We start from the raw sequence: 24,205 nt of genomic DNA, 5'->3' as shown, positions 1-24,205 counted from the left end.
AAAAAAAAAAGGAAAGAAATAAAATGTATAAGGATTGGCAAGAAAGAAACAAACTTCATTATCCAGAAGATATGATAGTGTCTATAGAAAAATTAAAGGTAATCTATTGGAAAATTATTAGGGTTAATAAGAATTTGGCAGTTTTACTGGATATGAAAATCAATATCCAAAAATTGATTGCATTTCTATATGCCAGAAATGAAGAGTTGGAAAGTGAAATCACTATACCTTTGTCTGTGCCTTAGTTTCTGTACAACTGGGATAATAATACTAACCTTATGCTGCAAGGAGAAGAATGTAGTGTAAAATTTAAGAATGTGGTATATAGTCAAACTGCCTGAGTTGAAACCCTTATGTTACCAGTTGCTAGTCATATGTCTGAACCAGTCACTTAACATCTTAAAACCTTAACTTCCCTACCTGTATAATGGGGAGAGTTACACTACTTAATCTAGGTTTTAAGAAAGTTACATGAGATAACTTAGCACTGTGCCTCATGTATTTATCCAATAAATGTTAATTGGTATTATTACATGGAAAACCATTTTAATCTAAAGTTACAGGAATGATAGGCCTGAGATTCAAATTGAAATTTATCTTGTTTAGCTAGAACCAAAGGAACCTAAACAATAATTATAATAATAATAATAATAACAACAACAACAACATAATAATAATAATAGGCCAGAGTGTAAAATATGATGGTTTAGTGAGAAAAAAACATAATCCCTCAATTGATGTTAGATGAGGTACAGGAATCAAAGACAAAAAAAGACAATTAGGCTGAACATGAAATGATTATTTTAACTTTTTAACTTGTATGAAGCTTAATATTTTAGAGAAATACAATGTTATGGGGGAAAGCTCACTATGTGTAATGTTATGTGAAAAAATAAAATATAAAAAATGATATTACAGAATGCTCTCAATATTACTAAAATATATATATTATAGTAAACTTGCACTTAATTCTGACATCAGTCATTTAGATAGGTATTGAGACAAAAGGTTAAATAACTTATTCAAGGTCCCAAAGCCATTTATACATTTGCATTGGGAAAAAACTAAGAATTTATCAAATGCTACATTGTTATCTGTTTGGTGATATTTGGGGTGATTTTTAGGTTCTTTATAATTTTGCATATTTTTCAAAATTTCCATAATGCATGATATTTTTATAATTAGGAAAAGCAATAAGTGTTTTTACTGTTATTGATCACAAAAAAATCTGTCACAAAAACATAATTCTAAGCTGGTTGATTAACATATAACTCATAGATATGCATACATTTTACCCTGTGATTTTATATTGTAATAACTCACACCCTTAACAAAAATAACAGCTCGAAATTGCTGTGAGTAGGTTTGGTGAGCAGTATCATAGAAAAAAATGGAAGAGGCTGACTCAATCTCAGAATAATGGTCGTGGTAGGAGAATCTCTATTTCCCTTTTCTGATCTTTTTAATTTTTCTAAAGGTAGAATTGCTACCTAGCACATGGAATCACAGCTTTTAGAAGATTACAGGATTCCTGACAAACATTTGAGGATTTTCTTTCACATTGATCTACATTTTCCAGGTTATTTGTTTCTTTACTGTGTCTCCACCCAAAGGATGAAGTGTTTCATGGGTCCAAAGAGGTCTGAGATTCCGTAAGAGTTATCTGGTACCTTATTGTTACATAATAAAGCCCATGTCTTTATCAACTGTTTTCCTTGTCTCTATGTCCATAGGTGCTGATATCCGTGGCTTCAGCGCTCCTGTTACTTCTAACTTCTCACTGGGAGATGTAGTAGATGAAATACAGAGAAATGAGAAGCCTGTGGTGGCAGCTATCCAAGGCGTGGCCTTAGGAGGGGGACTAGAGATAGCCCTGGGCTGTCACTATAGGATTGCCCATGCGGAGGTAACAGCTGAGGCTACTTATGGGACTTGGTGTGTGGGGTTTTTCTTTAGGGCAAGCTTAAAATATAGTCATAAACATCAGAGGTGATCATTTTCAAATGGTTAGCTTACTGGTTGACAACTCTTGCGTATCTCTAGCACTGGTGCTCAGCTATTATGTACCAGTTCAGTGGTACTGATTGTTAAAATGTTAACATACATCTATCCTCGTTGTTAAATAGCTGCTACCCTGAGCCTCCTGACTGTCCCTTTGCTTCTCCTAACACTAGCCCTTGGATCACCCCATAAACCACCAACTAAAGTGGAACTCTTGGGTCAGTGGAGGGCCCTAGGATCTGCTCCAGTACAATGGCCCAAATCAGATTTCACTGAGACATGTTCATACATTAGGAAGTATTAAATATTTTGATTATCACCTCTGAGTATGCATTCCTATTTAAACTTTTATTTTCCTATCTCGAAGATTTAAGTTTTATGGTCCCTTATAATTATCAGTACCTAAGAAGAAGCATTCCTATTGGAAAAGAGCACACAACTAATAAATCCATTTATTTCTGGAAGTAGATTTAATTTAGGCTACTATGTAGAATACCAATCTTATAATGGTAACATTTTTGTAAGTAATATAGTATTCTAATGATAAAGATAATAGTTATCATTGTAATAGACTAGAATATACAGGAAAGTATAAAGATGTAAAGTAAAATCACCATAAACTTGCAGTTCAGAAATAAGCACTATTAACATTTGATTTTATTTTGTGCTGGCCTTTTTTCTATGTAATTAAAAATATATATATATATTTTTTCAGTTACAGTTGACATTCAATATTATTTTATATTATTTTCAGGTGTACTGAATAGTGGTTAGACGTTTATATAATTTATGTAGTGATCCCCCCAATTAGTCTAGTGCCCACCTGGCACTATACATAGTTGTTGCAACATTATTGATTATATTCTCTATGCTGTACTTTACATCCCCAAGATTATTTTGTAACTTCCAATTTGTATTTCTTAATCCCTTCACCTTTTTTACCCAGCTCCCTGCCAACCCTCTCCTCTGGCAACCATCAGCTTGTTCTCTGCATGAGTCTGTTTCTGTTTTGTTTGTTCGTTTATTTTGTTCTTTAGATCCCACATGTAAGTGAGATCATATGGTATTTGTCTTTCTCAGTCTGACTTACTTAACTTAGCATAAAACACTCTAGGTCCATCTATGTTGTTGCAAATGGTAAGATTTCATTCTTTTTTATGCCCGAGTAGTATTCCATTGTGTATATGTACCATATCTTCTTTATCCATTCGTCTATTGATGGGCATTTGGGTTGCTTCCCTATCTTGGCTGTGGTACATAGTGCTGCAGTGAACATAGGAGTGCCTGTTGAGACTGCCCTTCGGGTGTACCGCTTGTGGGGCTAATTGGGTGGTGCTCTGCTGTGGTCTGAAGCCAATCTCCAAGTATCAACATACAGAGTCCTCTAGGGAGGGGCTCCGGTGCAGGCCCAGGTCAACCACTGCCTGTGACTGGTCAGGGAGTACCTGGTAGGAGCTACAAAGTGATCCATGGTTTGTTGCTGCTTGTGCTATAACTGGAGGCGCCTGGGAGAGGCCACACTGTGAACCAAGGATGGCTGCCACCAGTACCAGGTCTGGTGTAGCTCCGCAAAAAGCCGGGACACTGCTGCCACCTGCTGGCTCCTGTAAGGTTTAGCCACTAAGAAAGCCAATGTTCGCAAGTTGGTTCAGGCAGGGTAGGGTCTCAGTGGGACAGAAGGGTGGAGCAGCAGAGCTCACTTAGAGCAATCAGATTCAGATTTGGACTGTGGGGGCAGCTCAACCAGGAAAGATGGCACCCATATGCCGGCTACATGGGAGTAGGGCCCCACACCAGGAAAATGGGGACTGTTTCTCCAGTCCTCTTCCTGAAGTTACACAACTCAGTCTCTCTCCGTGAGTCTCTGACACCCCCAGACTCACTGTCTCTCCACCGAAGCCCAGGTGAGTGCCTGTGCATGCCCTTTAAGAGGATCTCGGGGTTTCCCGCAGCCTTTCATTCCACTTGGACGGTTGGAATCCCCACTGTTTTTCATAGTCAGGAGTTGTGGGGGTTCCTCTTCCTGGCACCAGTACTCTGGGCTGTGGAGCCTGGTGTGAGGGGCTGGGGTACCTCGCTCCTTCGTGGGGCACCCTCTATGGCTGAGATAGCTCTTGATTTTCGACCACCACACGTGGGTTTGGGAATAGCCCATTTCTCGTCTCTACCCCTCCTACCAGTCTTGATGTGGTTTCTTCTTTATATTCTTAGATATAAAACTTCTGTTCAGTTAGACTTCAGTTGGTTCTCCAGGTTGATTGTTGTATAATTTAGTTGTAATTTTGATGTGTTCACTGGATGACGCAAGCATAGAGTTTATCTACTCTGCCATCTTGGATCTTAGTCCTATAAGACAATGTTTTCGAGAATTTGGGAAATCCCAGATAATGCTTGCCTTGACTCTACATATCATCTCATTGTAATAACCTTCATGTCTTCAAATTTTGATAGGCTCAAGTTGGCTTCCCAGAAGTCAGAATAGGACTCCTTCCTGGTGCAAGAGGAACCCAGCTTCTTCCCAGACTCATTGGAGTTCCTGCTGCACTTGACTTAATTACCTCAGGTCAGTACAAACCGTACCAACAGCTGTTTAGACCAATGTGAGGAGCTGGACTAGGATTTAGAAAACTGGCTTGACCATTCTTGACCTATATGATCTTAAAAGGATACTTTAACTTTTTTGATTGTCAGTGTTCTTGTCTACAAAATGGAAAGAATATGTTCCCTGAGAGCTTCTCAAATGTTAACATGAAGATCAATGTGAGTGCCTTCTAAAAAAGTATACAAAGTGCTAATCACGTTTAGGGTTTTATTATAGCTCAAGTGTCTACTCATAGACACTGGTGTTCACATAGAGTGCATCATATTCTGATCTAATTTACAAATTGTAATATAAACAAGAATTAAAACCAGAAGTTTCAAGGAATGGTTTCAAGTTTTAATGTGGAAATGACTGAATTTTTCATTTCCCAAGTATTAAGATATTTGCTACAAATATGAAGATGTTCTCTTTCAATAGGGAATGTGAACAATGCAACACTAGAAAATAATTAGGTTTTACCAAATACCATAAGACATATAGAGATATTTCCAGATGAGGTAAAGTTGGAGAAAAGAACATATGCAACTATTTACTGAAAACTGGTATAAATAATTATGAGACCTTGGGTCAGTCACTTTACCTTTCTGTGCCTTAGTTACTTCATAAATATGGATAATAATAGTACCTACCATATACTTATACAGTGTGGTGAAGACTGGATTAGTTAATGCATACAATGTACTTAGAATAGTCCTAGACATAGTAACTTCATAAGTTTCAGCTATTTATTATTATCCCCATACCTGTCTTCTTAGTTAAAGAAGAGAATTGAGTAAAAATAAACTGAGGATCTTGGTAATAGACTATATCCTGAAGAACTGGCAATAAAAAGAGTACATGCGGCCGGCTGAGTGGTGCGTTGTTAAGAGCTGGCTTGGGAAGCTAGAGGGCCCCGGGTCGGATCCCACATATGAGGGCCAGTGACACTGCCCTCTACAGCTAAGATGCTGCACAACCTGGAGCTGGGCTGCCGTGGGTCGCCAGCGACGACATAGGCTGCAGTCCCCTGCTGCAGTGGGTTGCCATGGGCTACCATGTGTAGCCGGCAGCCAGTGTGAGTGGCCAGCAGCCGCCGTGAGCGGCCGTCCAGAAGCCAGCGACTGATCTGCCTCACCCAGGAAGAGCGCAATGATGGTGCCAGCAACATCCTCCACAACTAGACTGAAGAACAAAAGGACAGCAACTTGTCTGTTCCCCTTCCCCCAATTCCCCAGTGCTGTTCCTATCCCCCAATTCCCCAATAAAAATCTTTAAAAAAAGAGTACATGCTTCAGAATCAAAGACCTGAGTTTGAAGACCAACTCTACCACATTTAAACAATATGCCTTGCGGGCCAGCCGAGTGGCGCATTGGTTAAGAGCTGGCTTGGGACACCAGAGGGCCCCAGTTCGAATCCCACATAGAGAGCCAGTGACACTGCCCTCTACAGCTAAAATGCTGAACAATAACTCAACCTGGAGCTGGGCTGCCGTGAGTCGCCGGCGACGGCGTAGGCTGCAGCCCCTGCTGCAGTGGGTTTGCCATTGGCTACCGTGTGTAGCCAGCAGCCAGCAGCCTCAGTGAGCGGCAGTCCAGAAGCCGGCGACTGATCTGCCTCGCCCGGGAAGAGCGCAATGATGGTGCTAACTTGGGCCAGTGAAGCAACGTCCTCCACAACTAGACTGAGGAACAAGATGACAACAACTTGTCTGTTCCACTTCTCCCAATTCCCCAGCGCTGTTCTCATCCCCCAATTCCCCAATAAAAATCTTAAAAATAAATAAATAAATAAATAAATAAATAAATATGCCTTGCGCAAGTTAATTTGTATTCATTCATCTAGCAACTATAATTCGTCTTCTCTCATGTGCTGGGCCCTGTTCTAGTTATTGGGCCTATAGTAGCGAACCAAACCAACAAAAACCCTGCCTTCATGAAGATTATATGGAGAAAACAACAATGACAATAATCATATTATATTTCATCAATTCAATGCACAGTTTTTTCCACATCTTTTAATCAGGATGCCTCTTACAGTCATTATGAGTCATGGCTTGATTGGCAGTATTTTTTTCTCTCCTAGTTTCTGTGGATCAGGAATTTGGGAGCAGTTTATTTGGGTTCTAGCTAGGGTTTCTCATGAGGTTCTAGTCAAAACATTTGAAAACTTGATTAGGGGTGGAGGATATACTTCTAAGATGGCTCACTCACATGGATGGCTAGTTGGTGCTGACTGTTGGCAGGAGGCTTCATTTCCTCTCCACATCTACCTCTCCACAGAGTTGCCTGAGTGTCTTCACAACATGTCTAGAGGAATCTGGCTTCCTCTAGAGCAACGGTTCTCAACCTGTGGGTCGCGACCCCTTTGGGGGTTCAACGATCTTTTCACAGGAGTCGCGGGGTACTCGTATGTGGGCGTATCTGCATGTGGGCCTGGAGACGGATAGAGGAGTGATGTCTCGGTTCCTAAGACCATCGAAAATATGTGTTTTCTGATGGTCTTAGGCAATCCCTGTGAAAGGTTGAGAACTGCTGCTCTAGAGTGATGCAAAAGAGAGCAAGGTGAAAGCTGTAATGTCTTTTATGTCCTAGTTTTGGAGTCACATGCCATCTTTTCTGAACTATCCTATTGATTATACATGTGCTCCTATTCATTGTGGGAGGAGGCTTGAACACCAAGAGGCCAAACTCACTGGGGGTCGCTTTAGGGACTGGCTACCACAGCTGTGTTCTCAGAAATACAACTACCTAATATATATAGCAGGCTGGATGGAGATAAGTGCTAAGGGGAAAACAAAGCAGAAAGGGGGAATGTGAAATGTTACGGATAGGGGTGGGTAACATTTTAGGTAAGGCAGCTAGGAAAGACCTGAAAGAGATAAGGAAGCATATTATGCTAATATTTTAAGGACGATGTTTCACAGGAAGAAAATAGCAAATGCAAAGCCCTGAGGCAGGGGTACACTTACACTTGGAAGGTTCAAAGAAAAGCAAGAAGGTCAATGTAGCTGGAGTGAAGTAAAGGGAAGTGTAATAGGGGGTGAAGTCACATCATGTAGAGTCTTGACGATTATAGAAAGAACTTCTGGGGGGGTTTTTTGAATGAGTGAAGTTGAAAGGGATTGAAGTGTTTAGAGCAGAGGAATAACATGTTCTCACTTATGTTTTTAAGAGATCACTCTGGTTGTTGAAAATATATTAAGGGTAAAGGCAGACATAGGAAGACTAGTTAGAAGGGTGCTGTCATAATCCAAGGAAGAGATGATGGGAGCTTGGACCTGGTGATAGCAATGTAAATGGAGAGACATGGTCAAATTCTGGATATATTTTGAAGGTAGAGCCAACAGGATTTTATGACAGATCAGGTGTGAGAGGAAGAGGAGAGTCAGGGATGATTCTAATGGCCTAAGCAGCTGGAAGGATGGTGCCATTACTGAGACGGGGATTTCTGCGGGTAAAGCAGGTTGTAGGAAGGAATCACAAGAGCTTAGTTTTGGATGTGTTAAATTTGAGAGGCTTATGAGACATCCAAGTGGCGATGTCAAGTAGATAATTGGATAGACTGGTCTGGAGTTTAGGAGAGAGGTCTTCTGAACTCCTCTCAGCCTCTTTTTTCTCATTAGTAAAACAATCACATAGTGATTTTAAGAGCTAATGAGATTACATGACATGCTTCTGTCCTATAGAAGACATTTTATAAATGGCTAAGTGTGGAAAGCAGAATAACAGCCCCCAAAGATTTCAATGCCCTAATCCCCAGAACCTGTGAATGAATATGTTACCTTACATTCAAAAGAGACTAACGTGATTAAATTAAGACTCTTGAAATGGAGATTATCCTGAATTTTCCAGGTGGGCCCAATTTATCACAAGGGTCCTTAGAAGACAGAGGCAAGAGGTCAGAGAGAAGAGAGGATACTATTGTACATGGCTGACTTTAAAGATGGAGGAAAAGGCCACAAGCCAAGAAATGTAGGCAGCCTCTAGAGGCTGGAAAAGACAAGAGAAGAGATTCTCTCTTAAAGCCTCCAGAAGGAACACAGTTCTGCTGACCTGTTTTAGACTGCTGACATCCTAAACTAACAAATATGTATTATTTTAAGATACTATCTGTATCGTAATGTGTTATACCAGCAATAGGAAACTAATACAGTAGCTGATAATAATGATGATATTAGGAATCTTGCTTTGCGGTTTGGAAAAAAAACTTTATAAGAAAGGATGTTACAATTAATTGTTACTGAAAGTTAAAGATTCCCTACTAATGTGAATGAGGGGAAAAAACACCAGTATTGCAGGAACTAACCCCATAGGAAATTAATAAGTAAGTAGATTTGGATTAAACTAATAAGTAAATAGCTAATGTTTTCTGATCTTCTGAAATCCATAAGAGAGAGAATTCTGGAAAGTGGAGCAACGACAGCACTAATTATTGCTTCTCCACAATTCCCTTAACTTTCCTCCTGAAAATGCCTGAATCTTTAGCAGCAACCACAAACGATATGCTTGAGCACATTGCAGTTCACTCCCTGGTGTTCTCTGTCCAATCAGGTGACAAGAACGACAGTGCCTCCTCTTCCTTCTTTCTGCTCTTACTTTCTAGGTCCTGTCCTCCTTGTTCACTGAACAGCATAGAAAGCCTCTGCTCTATTCTCTTAGAGCTTTGCCCCAGCCCTGCTGAGATTCTTTATGATCATTCATGGTGGCCCCCAGGGTCCTAGGCTTTGATGAGATACCTTTTATTACTCAGAATATTGGGGGAGACATTGGAAGTGGCACCTTTATCCTGCTTGCCTTTCAGAATTAGGTCCAGGTGGATTTCCTGTATATTTGGACAAGATGTTCTCGGTGAGTTTTAGTACCCAGAGCTCCCAGGCAGCAATAATAAATATCTGCACATACCATTCCATGACCAAAACAAAAACAAAAAGCCAGACAAACCAAAATCTTAAAACTAAACCCAAAACCTAAAACCTATGAAAATATTGTGACAGAAGAAAAATGAAACATAAATGTGACTCTGCTGAAACACATTAAACAAAAATTTTAGAAAATTCACAATATTCTAAATTAAAAAACAGTTTATTTATTAAAAAAGAACACTCTGTTTAAAATCAAAACATTAGCTAAATCTACTTCTTTTTGAAGCAATAAAAAGAAGACATGATAGAACAGAAAACTGAATCAGCAAAATGGAGGACAGACACATTTATAGAATTCAGAAGAACTTCACAAAAAGATTCATAAAATGTAAATGAAGGCAGCAGACATGGAAGGTATATAATAGAGGTCTCTGCTATGAATAATAAGAGCTTCCAAAGCATGAAGCAAAAAGGTGAGAAGTAATCAAAGGAAAAAATAGAAGAAACTCTTCAGTAAGAAACTAGAATCAGAGATTGTATTTTAGCAAGCACACAATTTTTTCTGTGAAAACATGAGATATTAATGCCCTGATCTATTTTGGTAAAGACTTTAAACTTGCAGGAAATAAAACCATGCAAGCTTCCACAGGCTAAAAACAACACACAACAAAAGGCTGCTTTCAAAATAACTAAAATTACTCTAGCCACAAACAAATGTAAAATCTGTGGAGCATTCAGAAACTAGGATACTATACAATAGTCTTTAAAATGATCACCTCAATCAGGAGTTCTTAAAGTATGATTCAGGGAATGCTGGGTATTCCTCAGACCACTATGAAGTCAGAACTGTTTTCAAATAATAGGACATTACTTGCCTTTCCCACTCTCGTTCTCTCACAAGTGTACAGCGGAATTTTCCAGAGGTTATTATATACCATGTGATATCAGAACATATTGAATGCAGAAGCAGATATGCAAATTCAGCTGCCTTCTATTAAGCCAGACATGAAAGAAATTTGCAAAAATATAAAACAATGATACTTAACTCACTAAATTTAAAAAAATTTGAACATAGTTATTTTGCATAAAAATTAATTTATATTAACATGTCATAGGTTTATCATACTTTTTTTTTTTTTTTTTTTTCTGAGCCATCCTGCCACTTGTTGGCAGCTCAGTGGCAGCTCAGCTCGGGAATCAAACCGGTGACCCTGTTGCTCAGAGCTCGCACTCTTGAGTGAGCTCTTAACCAACTGAGCCACTCAGCCGGCCCCTATCATACTATTTTAAAGCGATTTAATAAAGAAACATTGTAGAAATTCTCAGTTTTAATTTCTAATACAATAAATATTAATAGAAATGACCCACATAAACAAAAGCTCTTTGCAGTCCTCCATAATTTTTAAGAATGCAAAGGGATCCTAAGACTAAAAAGTTTGAGAGCTGTTAATTGAAATTCGTGTTTTGACACAGAAACCCCAATACAAAACTGTGTATACATGATCTAAATTCCTACTCCTGTAGAGTAAGAAAGGGGAGTTAGAAAAACTAAAAAGTATTAAATTTCTTGTCGCCAGTCAATTAATTAGAAATTGTTATAATTTATGGTGGTCTGATAAAGTACACATTTAAGAATATGAGCTACTTTAAGTATCTAATGTAGAATTTATAAGAGGATGCTTGCAATTCAACATACTATGAAAATTCAAAGCTCATGAGATAGTTTATTCTGCAAAAGACAAAATAGGAAGGAAGCAAAGAAGCATAAGATATAGAGGGAAATCATAATGCACTTGACTTTTGAAGAACATAGGGGTTAGGGGCACCCACCCCCACACGGTCAAAAATCCATGTATTAATATAACTTTTGACTCCCCCTAAGCTTAACTACTAATAGCCTACTGTTGATCGAAGCCTTACCAATAACGTAAATAGTCGATGAATACATATTTTCTACGTTACATGTGTTATGTATTATATTCTTATGATAAAATAAGCTAGAAAAAGAAAATAAGAGAAAATACATTTACAGTACTGTAATTTATTGAAAAAAAATCCACACATAAATGGACCTGCAAGTTCAAACCCTGTTGTTCAAGGGTCAACTCGAGTGTGAATGAGTCTTTATATTCCAAAGTTTATAGAAATTAAAGCATGTGGGCGAACACTGAGGAATTTTGTGGCCCTGTTTTCTGTATTAAGCCTGAAAGGCAAGAATATCTTGGGAGAAATCTGGCTTCTTTGACAAAAATAAATGAAGTGAACTAGAATTGGCCTTTTCCAAAATACTGCTGCTTGTAGAAATACCATATTTTTAACATGATGAAGAGAAGAGGTAAAAACACTAAGAATATGATGAATTTTGATTTGCATAGGAAAGGTCACAGTGAATTAGAAGAAAGCTAACATTAGAATCATACACCTATCTTTTTAAGTACTCTGTACAATTTTAGGGGCATTTTAAAATGACATCTGGAAAGAGTTCCATGTAGAAAATTTTTTCTAAAGGTTGGAAAAGAAGCCATGAAGAAAATTGGAAAAAAAATTGAGATCACCCAGGGTGGAAAAGAGAAGTTTCAGCTTCAGTTGCTCCAGGGTCTCTTTATAGTAGTTCTAGATAGGGCTCTTATTAGAGCCCATTGGACTGGGGTCGTTGTCTACACTGAGGGCAGCACATGAAAAAATAAGCTGAAATCTCAGCCTGAGGATTTGGGTGGCATATAAAGAGCTGGGTCATTAGGTCCTTCACACAAATAAAAGTACCTGGAATCTCATTGACTCTGTAAGAGTAGTAATCTGTCTACTTCTTTGCTTTTGTAAAATCCAGGCCAGAAGAAACCAATAAAGTTGACGGAATTTTCAGTCCACCATGTGGATAGCTCATGTTTCCCCTGGTTAGTTGCTTCAAAGATCTTTTTATTACCCAGGTTTCCACCTTCCATTTTTTTTCCACTTGGCCACCTTAACTTGGGGAGGCTGAATCAAGCACCTCTCACCAAAGTGAGTTTTACAGAGGAGACTTGACCCTGAAGCCACACATTCTCCACCACTGTCCTCACCCCAGGAGGAAATTTAGAAGCCTGTTTTCAAAGGCACTTCCAGAAAACCACCCAAATATTGCTGTTACAGAGTGACCCCTGCCAAAAATTATTGAACTATACACTTGATCAAGAAAACCCATATGTAGCTCTTTGAAGCACTAATAAGAACCAGGAATGGAGGGTTTGTCTCAGAGATGGCATTCACCAACACTATCTATAAGAGCAGTAAAGACTGGAATTACTTCCACTGCCACTGATTTGATGACCACTTTTCAAAAGGCAGGATGTACGGTATCGGCAAGAAAGCAAGTAATGTGTCAAATTTCTATAACTCTCTAGAGCTACCGTTCTATACGGGGCACTAGATGCTCCTAGTACCACCACTACAAGACACTAGATGTTGCCACCTGTGAAATGAGATGTAAACTGTTGCTGCTGCTTAGTGTCACTAATTCCAGACTAAAAACCCTCAATAGAGCACTCCGTTGGCCAAGCTTTTGTCATGGACACACTCTACCTGCCATGGGTCTGAAGGAACACTTGTCTTTCCTTTTCAGCTTTTGTAGTAGGGACTAGGGCTCCAAAGCTCACACAATAGTGATTCCACAAACTAAGGAAGAGGTTGAGATACTGGATAGCCAAAAATAAAATAAAGTGAAGTGAAGTGAAATAAAATTAAATGATGACATAAGTCGACCCCATTTCAGTGTCTTGTGTAATTTTGATTATAACTTAATTTTTTCCCCCTGTCTACACTGCCTTTTCTTCCTTTTTTTTTTTTTTTTGTAGACAGCAACAGCCCTTGGTGTATGCTGATATAAGAGATTCTACTGCCTCTACTCTCTCTGCTGCTACTACCTTTATTATTATCATTATATAATCTCATATTTATTATATAGATCTATAAAGTGCTTCTATAGAGATTTATAGAATATAAAGAGAATATATTATTTTCAGTTAATGCTCAGAATTACTAAGGTACGCATAATTATTCCCATTTACAAATAAGAAAATTGTAGTCCTATACAGTTCTTCGTGATCACACAAATAGTAAAAGATAGAGCTGGATCTCGAATCCAAGTTTTCTGGTTACCTCTGCAGTGATCTTTCTATTAACTACAGTCAGTGTGGTGGTTATTTATTTCATTTAATAATAGATGTGTATATCCAGCACAGATACCCTTCTCTACTAGAGAGAGTAATGCTTTTGCTTTAATCTCACATCGTTCTTTGACTTATTTCATTTTGTTTTAGGAAGACATATTTTGGCAGATGAAGCACTCAAGCTGGGTATTCTGGATAAAATTGTAAACTCAGACCCTGTTGGAGATGCAATCAAATTTGCCCAGAGACTTTCAGGTAAGAAGATAATAATAAAAATAGCAGAAGAGTGGAGACAAGCTAAATGTCCATCTTAATAAGGAACTTTTAAAATATCTTATGGTATATCCATATGATGCAATATGATACAGCTTTAAAATGAATGAGAAACTGTGTATTGATATGGTATGAACACCATGATTTATTGTATTATTAAGTGGAAAAAGCATCATTGTGTATAGTGGTTTACCACTGGTATGCTAAGAAATGGAATTGAATGTCTATATGGGGAGAATGTCATATATGTGTGTGTGTGTGTGTGTGTGTGTGTGTGTGTGTATAAAATATTTCCATTAGGATTCATAAGAAATGGTTAATGGTCGTCTCTGGGAATGGGGCTGGTCAGCCAGGGACGCAGTTCAAAGGAGACTTTTCATTGTTTACTCTTCTGTACCTTTTGCAATTTTATTGAATGAATGTATTATCTATTAAGAAATATAATTAAAATTAAAACAAACATTTCGGCAAATAAAAGACAGTAAATTTACCACAGTAAAGCCGTGGTTCTGTTTCAATGAGCTGTTTTCTCTCTCACTGGTTTCTTATTTTATAGATTCATGACATTCCTGTAAGATTTCTTTGGAGTGGCACTCCTAGAGTTTTTCTTTTCTTTTCTTTCTTAACCGTTCTTTTTCAATTTATGGAAGTTGGCAGCAAGATGGAGAAGGGTTAAAGAGTGTCAGAAAAAATAATTGGGAGGAATGCCGGATTACAGGCAGAGCAGGGTGTTCATCTTCCGACTTGGTGGCAGGCAATGGCTCCGTATCATTGAAAGGCATTCTTTTGAAAATGTCATTCTTTTGTCCACTCTGGCAGGGACCAAACACTTTCCTGAAATAATTTTTCTTTTTGTGGCGCTAGCCAGTTACTGTTTCAATGCAACAGTCAAAGCTGGACCTGGAGAGGCCAAGGACTGTGTGGAGAAAATACTGGTGACTCATAAAGAGAATCAGCATGTCTTTACCCCAAATGGGAGTGAGCTTCCTGCTGTCTTTCTCGGCCTTGCAGACAATCGTCACCACTTTTTCATCACTGGTTCCATTGTGCCTCCTGAGAGGTCTTATTGTTTTGTTGAAAGTCACCTGCTTGGCCAACAGCAAAGGCTATTTACATTTGCAAGTCCCTAAATTATTTTTGGTTTGGCTTAAATAGACTCATGTCTATTATTTATATCCGTGGTTTTAGTTTGTAAAGGACTTGATTTCAATAGGAAGTTATTTTTCTTAACTGATTTCCCTAGATTCAGATTTGAGAGTTAAGTTACTTCAGGAGATTATGGTCGACTAGATTTATAAAATGGTCTTTTTGCATTTTTAAAATTTATTTAACGTTTAAAATTAATTTAAATTTTAAAATTGCAGCATTAATTTTTTTTATTTATAAAGTTTATAAAATGGTCTACTCAATCTCAGCAACATTACACAGCTTTTCCACTTGGTGGCGTCCAAATATTGAGGAGGAATCATCTGCTTTACAACTTGGTAATTCACCTGTTAACAGAAGAGAAATGGCCTGGGTTTCGGACAATTATGTATTATGTACATAATTATGTATTATGTATACAGCTGCTATTTGAAATTATAGTCGTGAAGACTATGTAGAAACATGTAAAATTATTTGTGTATAAAAATGCCTAAAATATAAATTTATATATATTCTATAATTATAGCTATATAGAATATGTATGAATACAGACAAAAGTTTAAAGGAAATATGCAAAAATGAAAATAAGTTAGTTTTACCCAAAGAATTTCGTAAATGATCTTTGCTTTTGTTTTTATTTTTTTCTAGCTTTATTGAGGTATAATTTACACACACACACACACACCACCCGTTTTAAGTGTAGAGAGTAATGAATTTTTGTAATTGTTTACAGTTGTGTGGCCACTGTCACAATCAAGATATAGTTCTCTCGCCCTAGAAAGTATTCTCATGTCTTTTTCCAGTAGATTCTCTCCCCTGCCCCTTGGCCATAAACAAGCACCGACCTGTTTCCTGTTATTATAGTTTTGTTTTTCTAGAATTTCATATAGATGGAATCACACATATAATATGTAGTCTTTTGTGTTTGACTTCTTTCACTTAGCATAATGTTTTTGAGATTCATCCATGTTGCTTTATGCATTAATATTTTATTTTTTTATTACTGAATAGTAATCCATAGTATGGATATATCACAATTTGTTTATCTATTTATCAGTTGATGTACATTTAGGTTGTAGACTTGGGCCTACACAAGTCTTTGTAGACATATTTCCCTTTCTCTTGGGTAAGTACCTAAGAGTAGCATTGCTGGGTCCTATAGGAAGTGTGTGCTTAATTCTTAAATGCTTTTTAAACTTGATGATTAATGAAAAAACCATTAGTGCTTTAAAAGACATCAATTTTTGCCAAGCAAATTGAAAAAGATAGAAAAATAATATGTGACACTGAGTTTAAATAAGCTCACTGTAACAGTACACTGTAGCACATCCCATTAGGGGGCAATTGGACGATCATGTATTAAGGCTTATTCATACTTTTTGACATAATATTTGTAGTCTTAGGAATTTATCGTAGAGAAATAATTACAGAAGTACACAAGATTTGTGTACAGTGATACCCAATGAAGCTTTATTTATCATTGTAAAATAGCGGAAACAACTCAAATATCTAATTTTAGGGAATTTGTTACATAAAAGATGATAGATCTCAATGAAGCAATCCCATTCTGCCATTAAAAGTTCCATTTTTTAATAAAGTTGAAGAACTTGGAAAAATGCTTACATGTAATAGTTAAGTAGAAAACAGCCAGACAGAAAATTGCACAAATGTGTGTATGTCTTCATATACATAGTTGCATAAGGAAAAAAACCAAACTTTTAACAGTGGTTGTATTTGGGTGGTAGGTAATGAAGACTCTTGATTTTTTTTAAATAAGAAATGTTTATCTTTTCCTAATATCTCAGGTATTAAATTTACCCAAAGGGAAAAGGGATGCTTGGCCGGTATGGAAGAGGTGCAGTCTGGTAGACTGCAGTCTACCAGAGGTGCAGTCAGGACTAGTAGTCAGGAGACCTGGGTTCTAGTCTCAACTAAGCTAGTCTTAACAAATCAACTTGTTCGGCTTTATCAATAAAAGGAAAATGTTCAACAAAATTAGTTGGTTTCAAGCTCTGTTGTGAGACCCCACAAGCTCCACTGGTTGGGCTCCAGTTTTTTGTTCTTGCTACAACCTGTGCAGCTGCACTGTGTCTCTTTTGGGACTTGGGGCTTAGAATCCCATGGGAAACTCTGGAACTGGACTCTTTCTTTCTTTTTCTTTTTTAAATGAGTTTCACTGTTTGTAATTCTTTGATTTCTGGGTAACGCTTTGTAATAGATAAATGCTAGAGATACAAGGTAGAGAAATAGGGCAGATCAACGAAGGACTAGCTCAGAAAAATCTTACCTACATTAGCCATTTATTATCTTATCAAATATGTAGTTTAGCTAGGCTTATTTAGTTTGCCTTTCATTTTCACTTGAGGTCTTGTACTTTTCCTTTCTTTTTATGTTTCCCTGCTTTCCTTTTTTTTTTTTGCCTTTAAATGTAGCTACTAGTATGTGGTTATTTGGCAGAACAAAATGGCTGGGTTGATTTAAAGTACAGGCTCCACAAAACTCGATTATAAAAATAGATACTTATATTTCATAACAGATAATTATTATAGAGCATATTAATATATCTTTATATTGAAATGTATCAATAATAAATATGTGTGCATTTACAAATCTATAGGTATGTGAAGCTAGTACAATTGTCTTGCTCTAGAACAATGGTTCTCAAATTTTACTGTGCATCAGAATCACTTGGAGGGTTTGTTAAAACAGACTGTAGGACCCCACTCATTGCTTTCTGATTCGGTGTGTCTGGGTGGGGCCCAAGAATTTTCATCTCTAACAAGTTCTTAGGTGATGCTGATGCTGTGTGTTCTTGGGCCTACACTTTGAGAGCCACTGATGTAGAAGAACAAGGGTAAGAATGGAAATAACTTTTCCTAGTTTTGACTTTTTTACACCTGGCATGCTAACACTACCTGAAGTCTTAAAGATACTAATAAATCAGTTATGAAAGGAGTGGTTAAAAAAACATATATGTATGGTTGCACACCTTGTGAATAGACTAAAAACTACTGAATTGTAAAGTTTAATACGATGACTTTTATGATATGTGAATTATATCTCAATTTTAAAAATACATGTAAAATTTAAGTTTCCTTTTCCTACTTGTAAAAATGTTACATTAATTCAACCTATTTCCACCCTCTTCCCTACTCCCAGCCCCACGGTTGAAATGTTGACTTAAAAAAACAACAAAAGGAAAAGATTAAGAACACTTATTTAGTTTCCACATCCAATAGGAAACGAGAGAAGGGAACTTCCAATGGGCAATATTGCAGTCAGCAGTTTTGGAACCAGTTATGTGTGGGAGGGGATTGTAGAATGGATCTAAAAATGTGAGTTGGGAAGTTGCTGCAAATTTCTCTACAAACTTAACATGTATCCTGGAGGGTTAACTGTGAAAGTTAATTAGCTTTTTGCATCTTAATGCTCTTGTTATATGAAGCCTCTCAGACTACTGCAGTGCAGTAGATTTAGCAGAGCAATTCAGAATTACTTGGCCAAACCAGATTGCTTTGGCTAAACTGGGGAGGGAGGGTCCTGGAAAATGCTATTTATTTGCATTTGCATTTGGCCAGCAGCCTGCTTTTTCCTAAACTGAGTTAGAACTCCTTGTGCCCACGTGCATGTTTCTGGCAGGAAGCTGAAAGTGTGTACTGTTATTCAAAGATGAGCACAGGGGACATCCAACCGGGAGCCTCAACTCGGGAACCTAATGCCCAGCTTTTGTCCCTGTAATGAACCCTGGTCCTGTACTGTGACTGCATTGGGTTGTGTTAGCCATTTTTAACAATTCTAATTCTGCCTAAAGACATTGGTCTATTTGTTCACTTTGATTTTGTGGTTTAAAAAAAAATCTTAGAGGTTTTATCTGCCTTTCTCTTCATTTTCTCTTTTGCTCTTTGTAATTTATTTTCACTCTCTGTGAACATTTATATAAACATGTTTCACAAGAGCAAAGTGATCCTGCCTTACATAGGAGGCCTAGGCACATATCTAAATTTAAATTACTTTTGACATGCTACCCAACTTCTGTGGGTGACCTCCAGGAAGCTTGTAAAGGGGCAGTGGTTCTGTCTGTTCTTTGAAGACCTCCTGTGACAGACACAGCTTACTGTTTATCAGAATTAGAGAACAGAAAGTCCTTTATGTCTTAGGAAACCATTTCTACAAATGGCATGTTGCATCTTTCTTTATCCGAGGGAGAGAAAACCTCTTCCTGTCAGTTTACCAGAAAGGAAATAGGAAAAAATTGCCTCCTTTTCTTCCTATTAGGAGCGCGATTCACTTTTTTTAAAATCAAAACTTGAATATTATGCCTTAGAAAACCTCAAAGAATGAAGAAAAAAATGTGATTGGGTCAAGGAAAGAATTCAATTATAAGCTTATTTGAATAATTAGTTCTTCTCCATTTTTCTGGGCAGTGAATACTGGTGCTGACCTGTTCACACTGGCCTCTTTTATTATGTTGGTACAGCTAAGCAACTTTAAAACTACCAAGACTTTAAAACTACCAAGCATATACAAAACACACTTTGAAAATATCAGACCTGTAGACCTAAAGGGAAAATTCTTTTTTTTTTTTAAAGATTTTATTGGGGAATTGGGGGAGGGGAATAGCGCTGGGGAAAGAGGGGAAGGGGAACAGACAAGTTGCTGTGAAAATTCTGAATATATTTCGTAGTAATAAACCAAAGTTGTTAAAGAGTAACATCCTTCACTTACAGCTACAGCAACAAAGGGATAGAAAATTGAACAGGGAAAAACCATCAGTTATGGCGCCTTGATCCCAAACTCTCCAGTGGTTGTACTTTGCTTGGCCCTAGGCTGTTCTTGACAAGTGCCATGATAGCTCCCAGAATGCACATCTGCAGTCTGAGAGGTTTTGAGTATCCCCAGGATAACAAGATATTGCTGATCAGCAATATTTACTGTACACCATTAAGCCGGGTTTGTTTTTACTTTTTTGTTCTCTTCCTCTTTTTTTTTTTTTTTTCCTTTCTATTCTCTTTCCTTTTCAATCTTTGGCCCAGGGTAAACTCGCCAGGAGCTGTAGCTGTCCTTCATACAGTGGCTGACATAATGCTTTGCTCTTGGACCTCCCAGAAGCTACACCTCAAAATCAAATTGAATTTTTAAAAAATACTCATGCCTAGGCCCCACCCTTAAAGATTTTGGGGCTTGGGTATCTGAACTTTTTAAACTCCTCAGATAACTGTAATATGTGCTGTGGTGTTGAGAATCAACTCATCACGGTGGGAAGAGTGGCAATGTCACAAGGACAGAGAGTCGCTGTAAGGATCCCAGTCTCTGCCTGTTGTGAGTGTCGATTGCACCAGCTCCCTGTTTAAGCAAAATACTGACAGCTGAGCCGTTTTCCCTCATCCACTTGGTCCTCCATACACTTGACATTTGCTGCAGGGGTGGGGGTGGGGTGTGGCATTATTCTGTCTACCATGCAAATGTTTTTCCCCAGTCTAGGGCTTATCATTTCATTTTCTTAATGGTGTTCTTTGAAGTACAGAAGTTTTTAATTTTGATGAAGTCCAATTTATTGATTTATTTTTCCTTCATGGATCATGCTAAAAACACTTTGCCTAACCCAAGACCACAAAGGTTTTTCCTATGTTTTCTTCTAGAAATGGTTATAGTTTTAATTCTTTAATTTAGAATTATCCATTTTGAGTTAATTTTTTTTATGTGGTGCTAGATAAGGATCTAAGTTTATTTATTTTTTTTTTGCTTGTGGCTATCCAGTTGTCTCAGCACCATTTATTGAAAAAACTCCTTTTTTCTCTCATTGAATTGTTTCAGCATCTGTGTTAAAAATCAGTTCTCTTCCACTGATTTTTATGTCTATCCTTGTACCAACATCATACTATTTTCTTGGTATTTTTAAGTTTTTGTTACTATTAGGAATAGAGTTAAAGTTACTTTGAATCTAATATGTGATTAACTCAGAACTATTTTCCTTAAACAGACTGACAGATTAATATTCACTCTATTATAAAATTGTCTTGGCCTTGGAATAAAAGAAAAATGCTGCTTTTGTGCCTGAATTAGGTAACTTGAAATTGCTTTGGATCTTGTAAATTCTTATGGAACTAAGTGGCAATGATGTCAGGGACTTTGGTATGAGTGTTACATTAAGTATCTTGATGAATAGTGTTTAATTTAGTACTTTGAATTTGAACAGATTGTTATTATTCTTTACTCATTTTTCCCTTAGTATGAGTAACATTTCCAGATCTGCTTTTCTTGCTTACTTCTTTCAGATCAATCTCTAGAATCCCGTAGACTCTGCAACAAGCCAGTTCAGAGCTTGCCCAACATGGACTCTATTTTCAGTGACGCCCTCCTGAAGATGCGGAAGCAGCACCCTGGGTGCCTTTCTCAGGAGACTTGTGTCCGTGCAGTCCAGGCTGCCGTACAGTACCCCTATGAGGTGGGCATCAAGAAGGAGGAGGAGCTGTTCATGTACCTTCGGAAATCAGGGCAAGCGAGAGCCCTGCAGTATGCTTTCTTGGCTGAGAGGAATGTAACTAAGTGGTCAGTTTCCTCTGGAGCACCCTGGAAAACAGCATCGGCACGGCCCATCTCTTCAGTTGGTGTTCTTGGTAAGCACATGGGGTAGTTAATGTCGTTCTCCAAATCTGCACATGTAAAGGTGCAACTACCATTTTCTTCGGGCTATCAGGTGCCAGGCTTTATGCTAAATATATCACATGTATTAGCTTACGTAATTTTCACCCCAGCCCATGAACTCTCTTCATTTTACATGTGAGGCCTAGAGGCTCGGACCTTTTCAACAAGGAGCTGAACACAAGTGGTGTGAGAGTCTGATGCTAGGTCTGTCTGAATCCAGACTCTGGGCATTTTTCACTCTTCCCTGTATGAATCTCTCACTTCTGGATTTCCCAACGATGATTATTATTAGTACCCGTTTCAAGGTGTGACCTATCACTCTTATAGGTAGGTGTTTGGAATGAAGTCTCTGTCTTCCTGGTCCCTGGAACCATTCACTTCTCCTGGTTCAAAACCACTACCCTCAAATCCATCTGAACCCTGACACAGGAGCTTCCCTACTTCCCCCCCCAGGAATTTTCCTAAGCAAATGTCTCCTTTCCTGAGGAGCTAGCTCTCTGATTGGCTTTTTTTGGGCCACTTCCCTAAGCTTCACTGCTCTTAGTCTTACTCATGAATGCTCTTTCATGGATTTTAAACCCCGTGAAATGGGGAGCGAAATGTTATATGTTTCAGCTCAATGTCAATCTTTTGGGGGAAGAGGTTCATAGTTTGTCAACTTTCTTTTCTTTCTTTTCTTTTTTTTCTAAGCTTGTTTATTTCCTTATCAACTTTCTTAACACTCACCAAGCTCTCTAGCACGCAAACCAGCTTGGAGGGTAAGCGCCTACTCTGTGTCTTCTTAGTCTGTTATCTCAGTCAAGTTTTGGTAAGAAAATAGTATGTCTTTAATACAAACACACTGTGCTCCTTCCAGCAGTGACTCTACTCACTTGTGGTTTTTTAAGGAGGTAGATAAATAATATAATAAAGAAATCTGAGTGCTCCTTTTTCTGTATTCTTTCAGCAACACCAATATTTGTCTCTTGTTTGTATACTTACTTGTTTCTTCTTCCCTGTATTCTTTCAAGCCAAGAATAATGAATGAAAAATAATAGGAAAACTTAGGTTTATCAGTATTGTTTGGTTAACCGTTGTTTGAGAGTTTCCCTATTTCTTTATTTTTATTTTTTTGTGAGCCTTTAAAAAAAAAACTTCAGGTTTATCTGGCATGCAATGTTTAAAAGTTTGAAGTTATTTTTTTTTTAAAGTATAGCCCACATTGTTCTGAAAAATATTTGAAACAAAAAACATTTTAAATATACAGAAGACAATGTGGATAAAAATAAACTGAGAGTTTGGTCATTTTCACCTTCTTGGTGTTGATCCCCACACTGCCCTGCATCTCATCTTTGTGATGCAGTCTCCCGCTGTGCCGGGTGCCCTCAGGAACTCGCCAACAGCCTCATCTGCTTCACTGATGGCTCCCTCCTGTGTTTCCTGCCTGGAACCTGGCTCACGCTGGGCATCTGCTTCTGCTGCAGCCCTCTCAAGAGAATGGTACTGCTTCTCCCACGCTCCATGCGTCTCAGTGTCACTTCCTAATTCCTCTCTCACACAGTTATTCCTTTCAGGACACTCTCTTTTGTGGTCCTGCCATCTGGTCTTATCTCTCTGTCCCTCCTAATTACTGTCATTGCTCTTCCTCGATTGCTGAAAATTTTGGTTCCCTGGCTCACAGCTATCCAGTTTGGACCCAATCATGCTGCCATCCTGATTGTCTTCATTGTCTGTGTGGACAGTTCATCGAGCCCTGGTGCTTCAGTTTCCTTTCCCTCCTCAGATCCGGTGACATTCGCCTCGCTTCACTTCCGTGAGCCACATTTATGGCCTCACTAATAGGTCTGAACTTCACCTGGATATTTCTTCACGTCTGACATTTGAAATCTTGCCTTTTCACCAGAACCTTGTATCTTTTTATGTATCTTAGCTGCATCTTATATCTCCAACCGCATCCATTACTTGGTAGCAACCCTTACTTTACCTTCTACTCTATTCAACTTCAATTTCTAGAGTCAGAACTTCAGCCACTCTCTCTTGTCAATGTCCTCAAAGCCTGTGATTGATTGCCCTTCTTCTGAGCCCCCTGACAAAATCCCAACCCCGATGATCCCAACTGTGCACTTCCTGGAGCCTGTGCCCAGGCGTCTCAGCTCAGGTCAGCTGTCAGGAAGGGCGAAGGCTGCCGTGGACCAAAAAGTGCAGAACCAGTAGTTTAAAAACCTCTTATTCTTTATCTACTTCTCTCAATAGAAGAGGTTCCTGATCAAATTTAATTCCTTGGCAGTTAAGGGCAATACTTTGGTAGGGGAGCAGGATTTCTTGCCCCTGACTGTGTGAGGAAAAATTAGGAAACTAAATTCAGTATAAATATAATATGTACTTATGAAAACATAATAACCAACTGTGAAAAGCTTGGACCTGCATTTTTTTTTTTAATCTGACAGTGCTGAATATCTTGAACCACACAAGGTTGTGAGAAGAAAAGTTACACAGTTGACCCATGAACAACGCAGGGGTTAGGGGAACCAACACCCTGAGCAGTCAAAAATCCACGTAGAACTTTTGACTCC

General features: G+C 38.2%; 1 protein-coding gene across 1 annotated transcript in view; it reads left to right on the top strand.

The window, feature by feature from the left end:
• Positions 1-24,205, top strand: part of EHHADH (enoyl-CoA hydratase and 3-hydroxyacyl CoA dehydrogenase) — a 45,884-nt gene that overhangs the window by 14,886 nt on the left and 6,793 nt on the right. Inside the window, exons 3-6 of the mRNA XM_019668987.1 lie at positions 1,734-1,906; positions 4,453-4,564; positions 13,740-13,844; positions 21,284-21,625. Coding sequence (XP_019524532.1) covers positions 1,734-1,906; positions 4,453-4,564; positions 13,740-13,844; positions 21,284-21,625 — 732 coding nt within the window. The remainder of the gene's footprint in view (positions 1-1,733; positions 1,907-4,452; positions 4,565-13,739; positions 13,845-21,283; positions 21,626-24,205) is intronic.

The sequence above is a fragment of the Hipposideros armiger genome, unplaced genomic scaffold, assembly GCF_001890085.2.
Source record: "Hipposideros armiger isolate ML-2016 unplaced genomic scaffold, ASM189008v1 scaffold_14, whole genome shotgun sequence".
Taxonomy (NCBI): domain Eukaryota; kingdom Metazoa; phylum Chordata; class Mammalia; order Chiroptera; family Hipposideridae; genus Hipposideros; species Hipposideros armiger.
The sequence above is the reverse complement of the archived record's forward strand: the minus strand, read 5'-3'. Positions and strand labels throughout refer to the sequence as shown.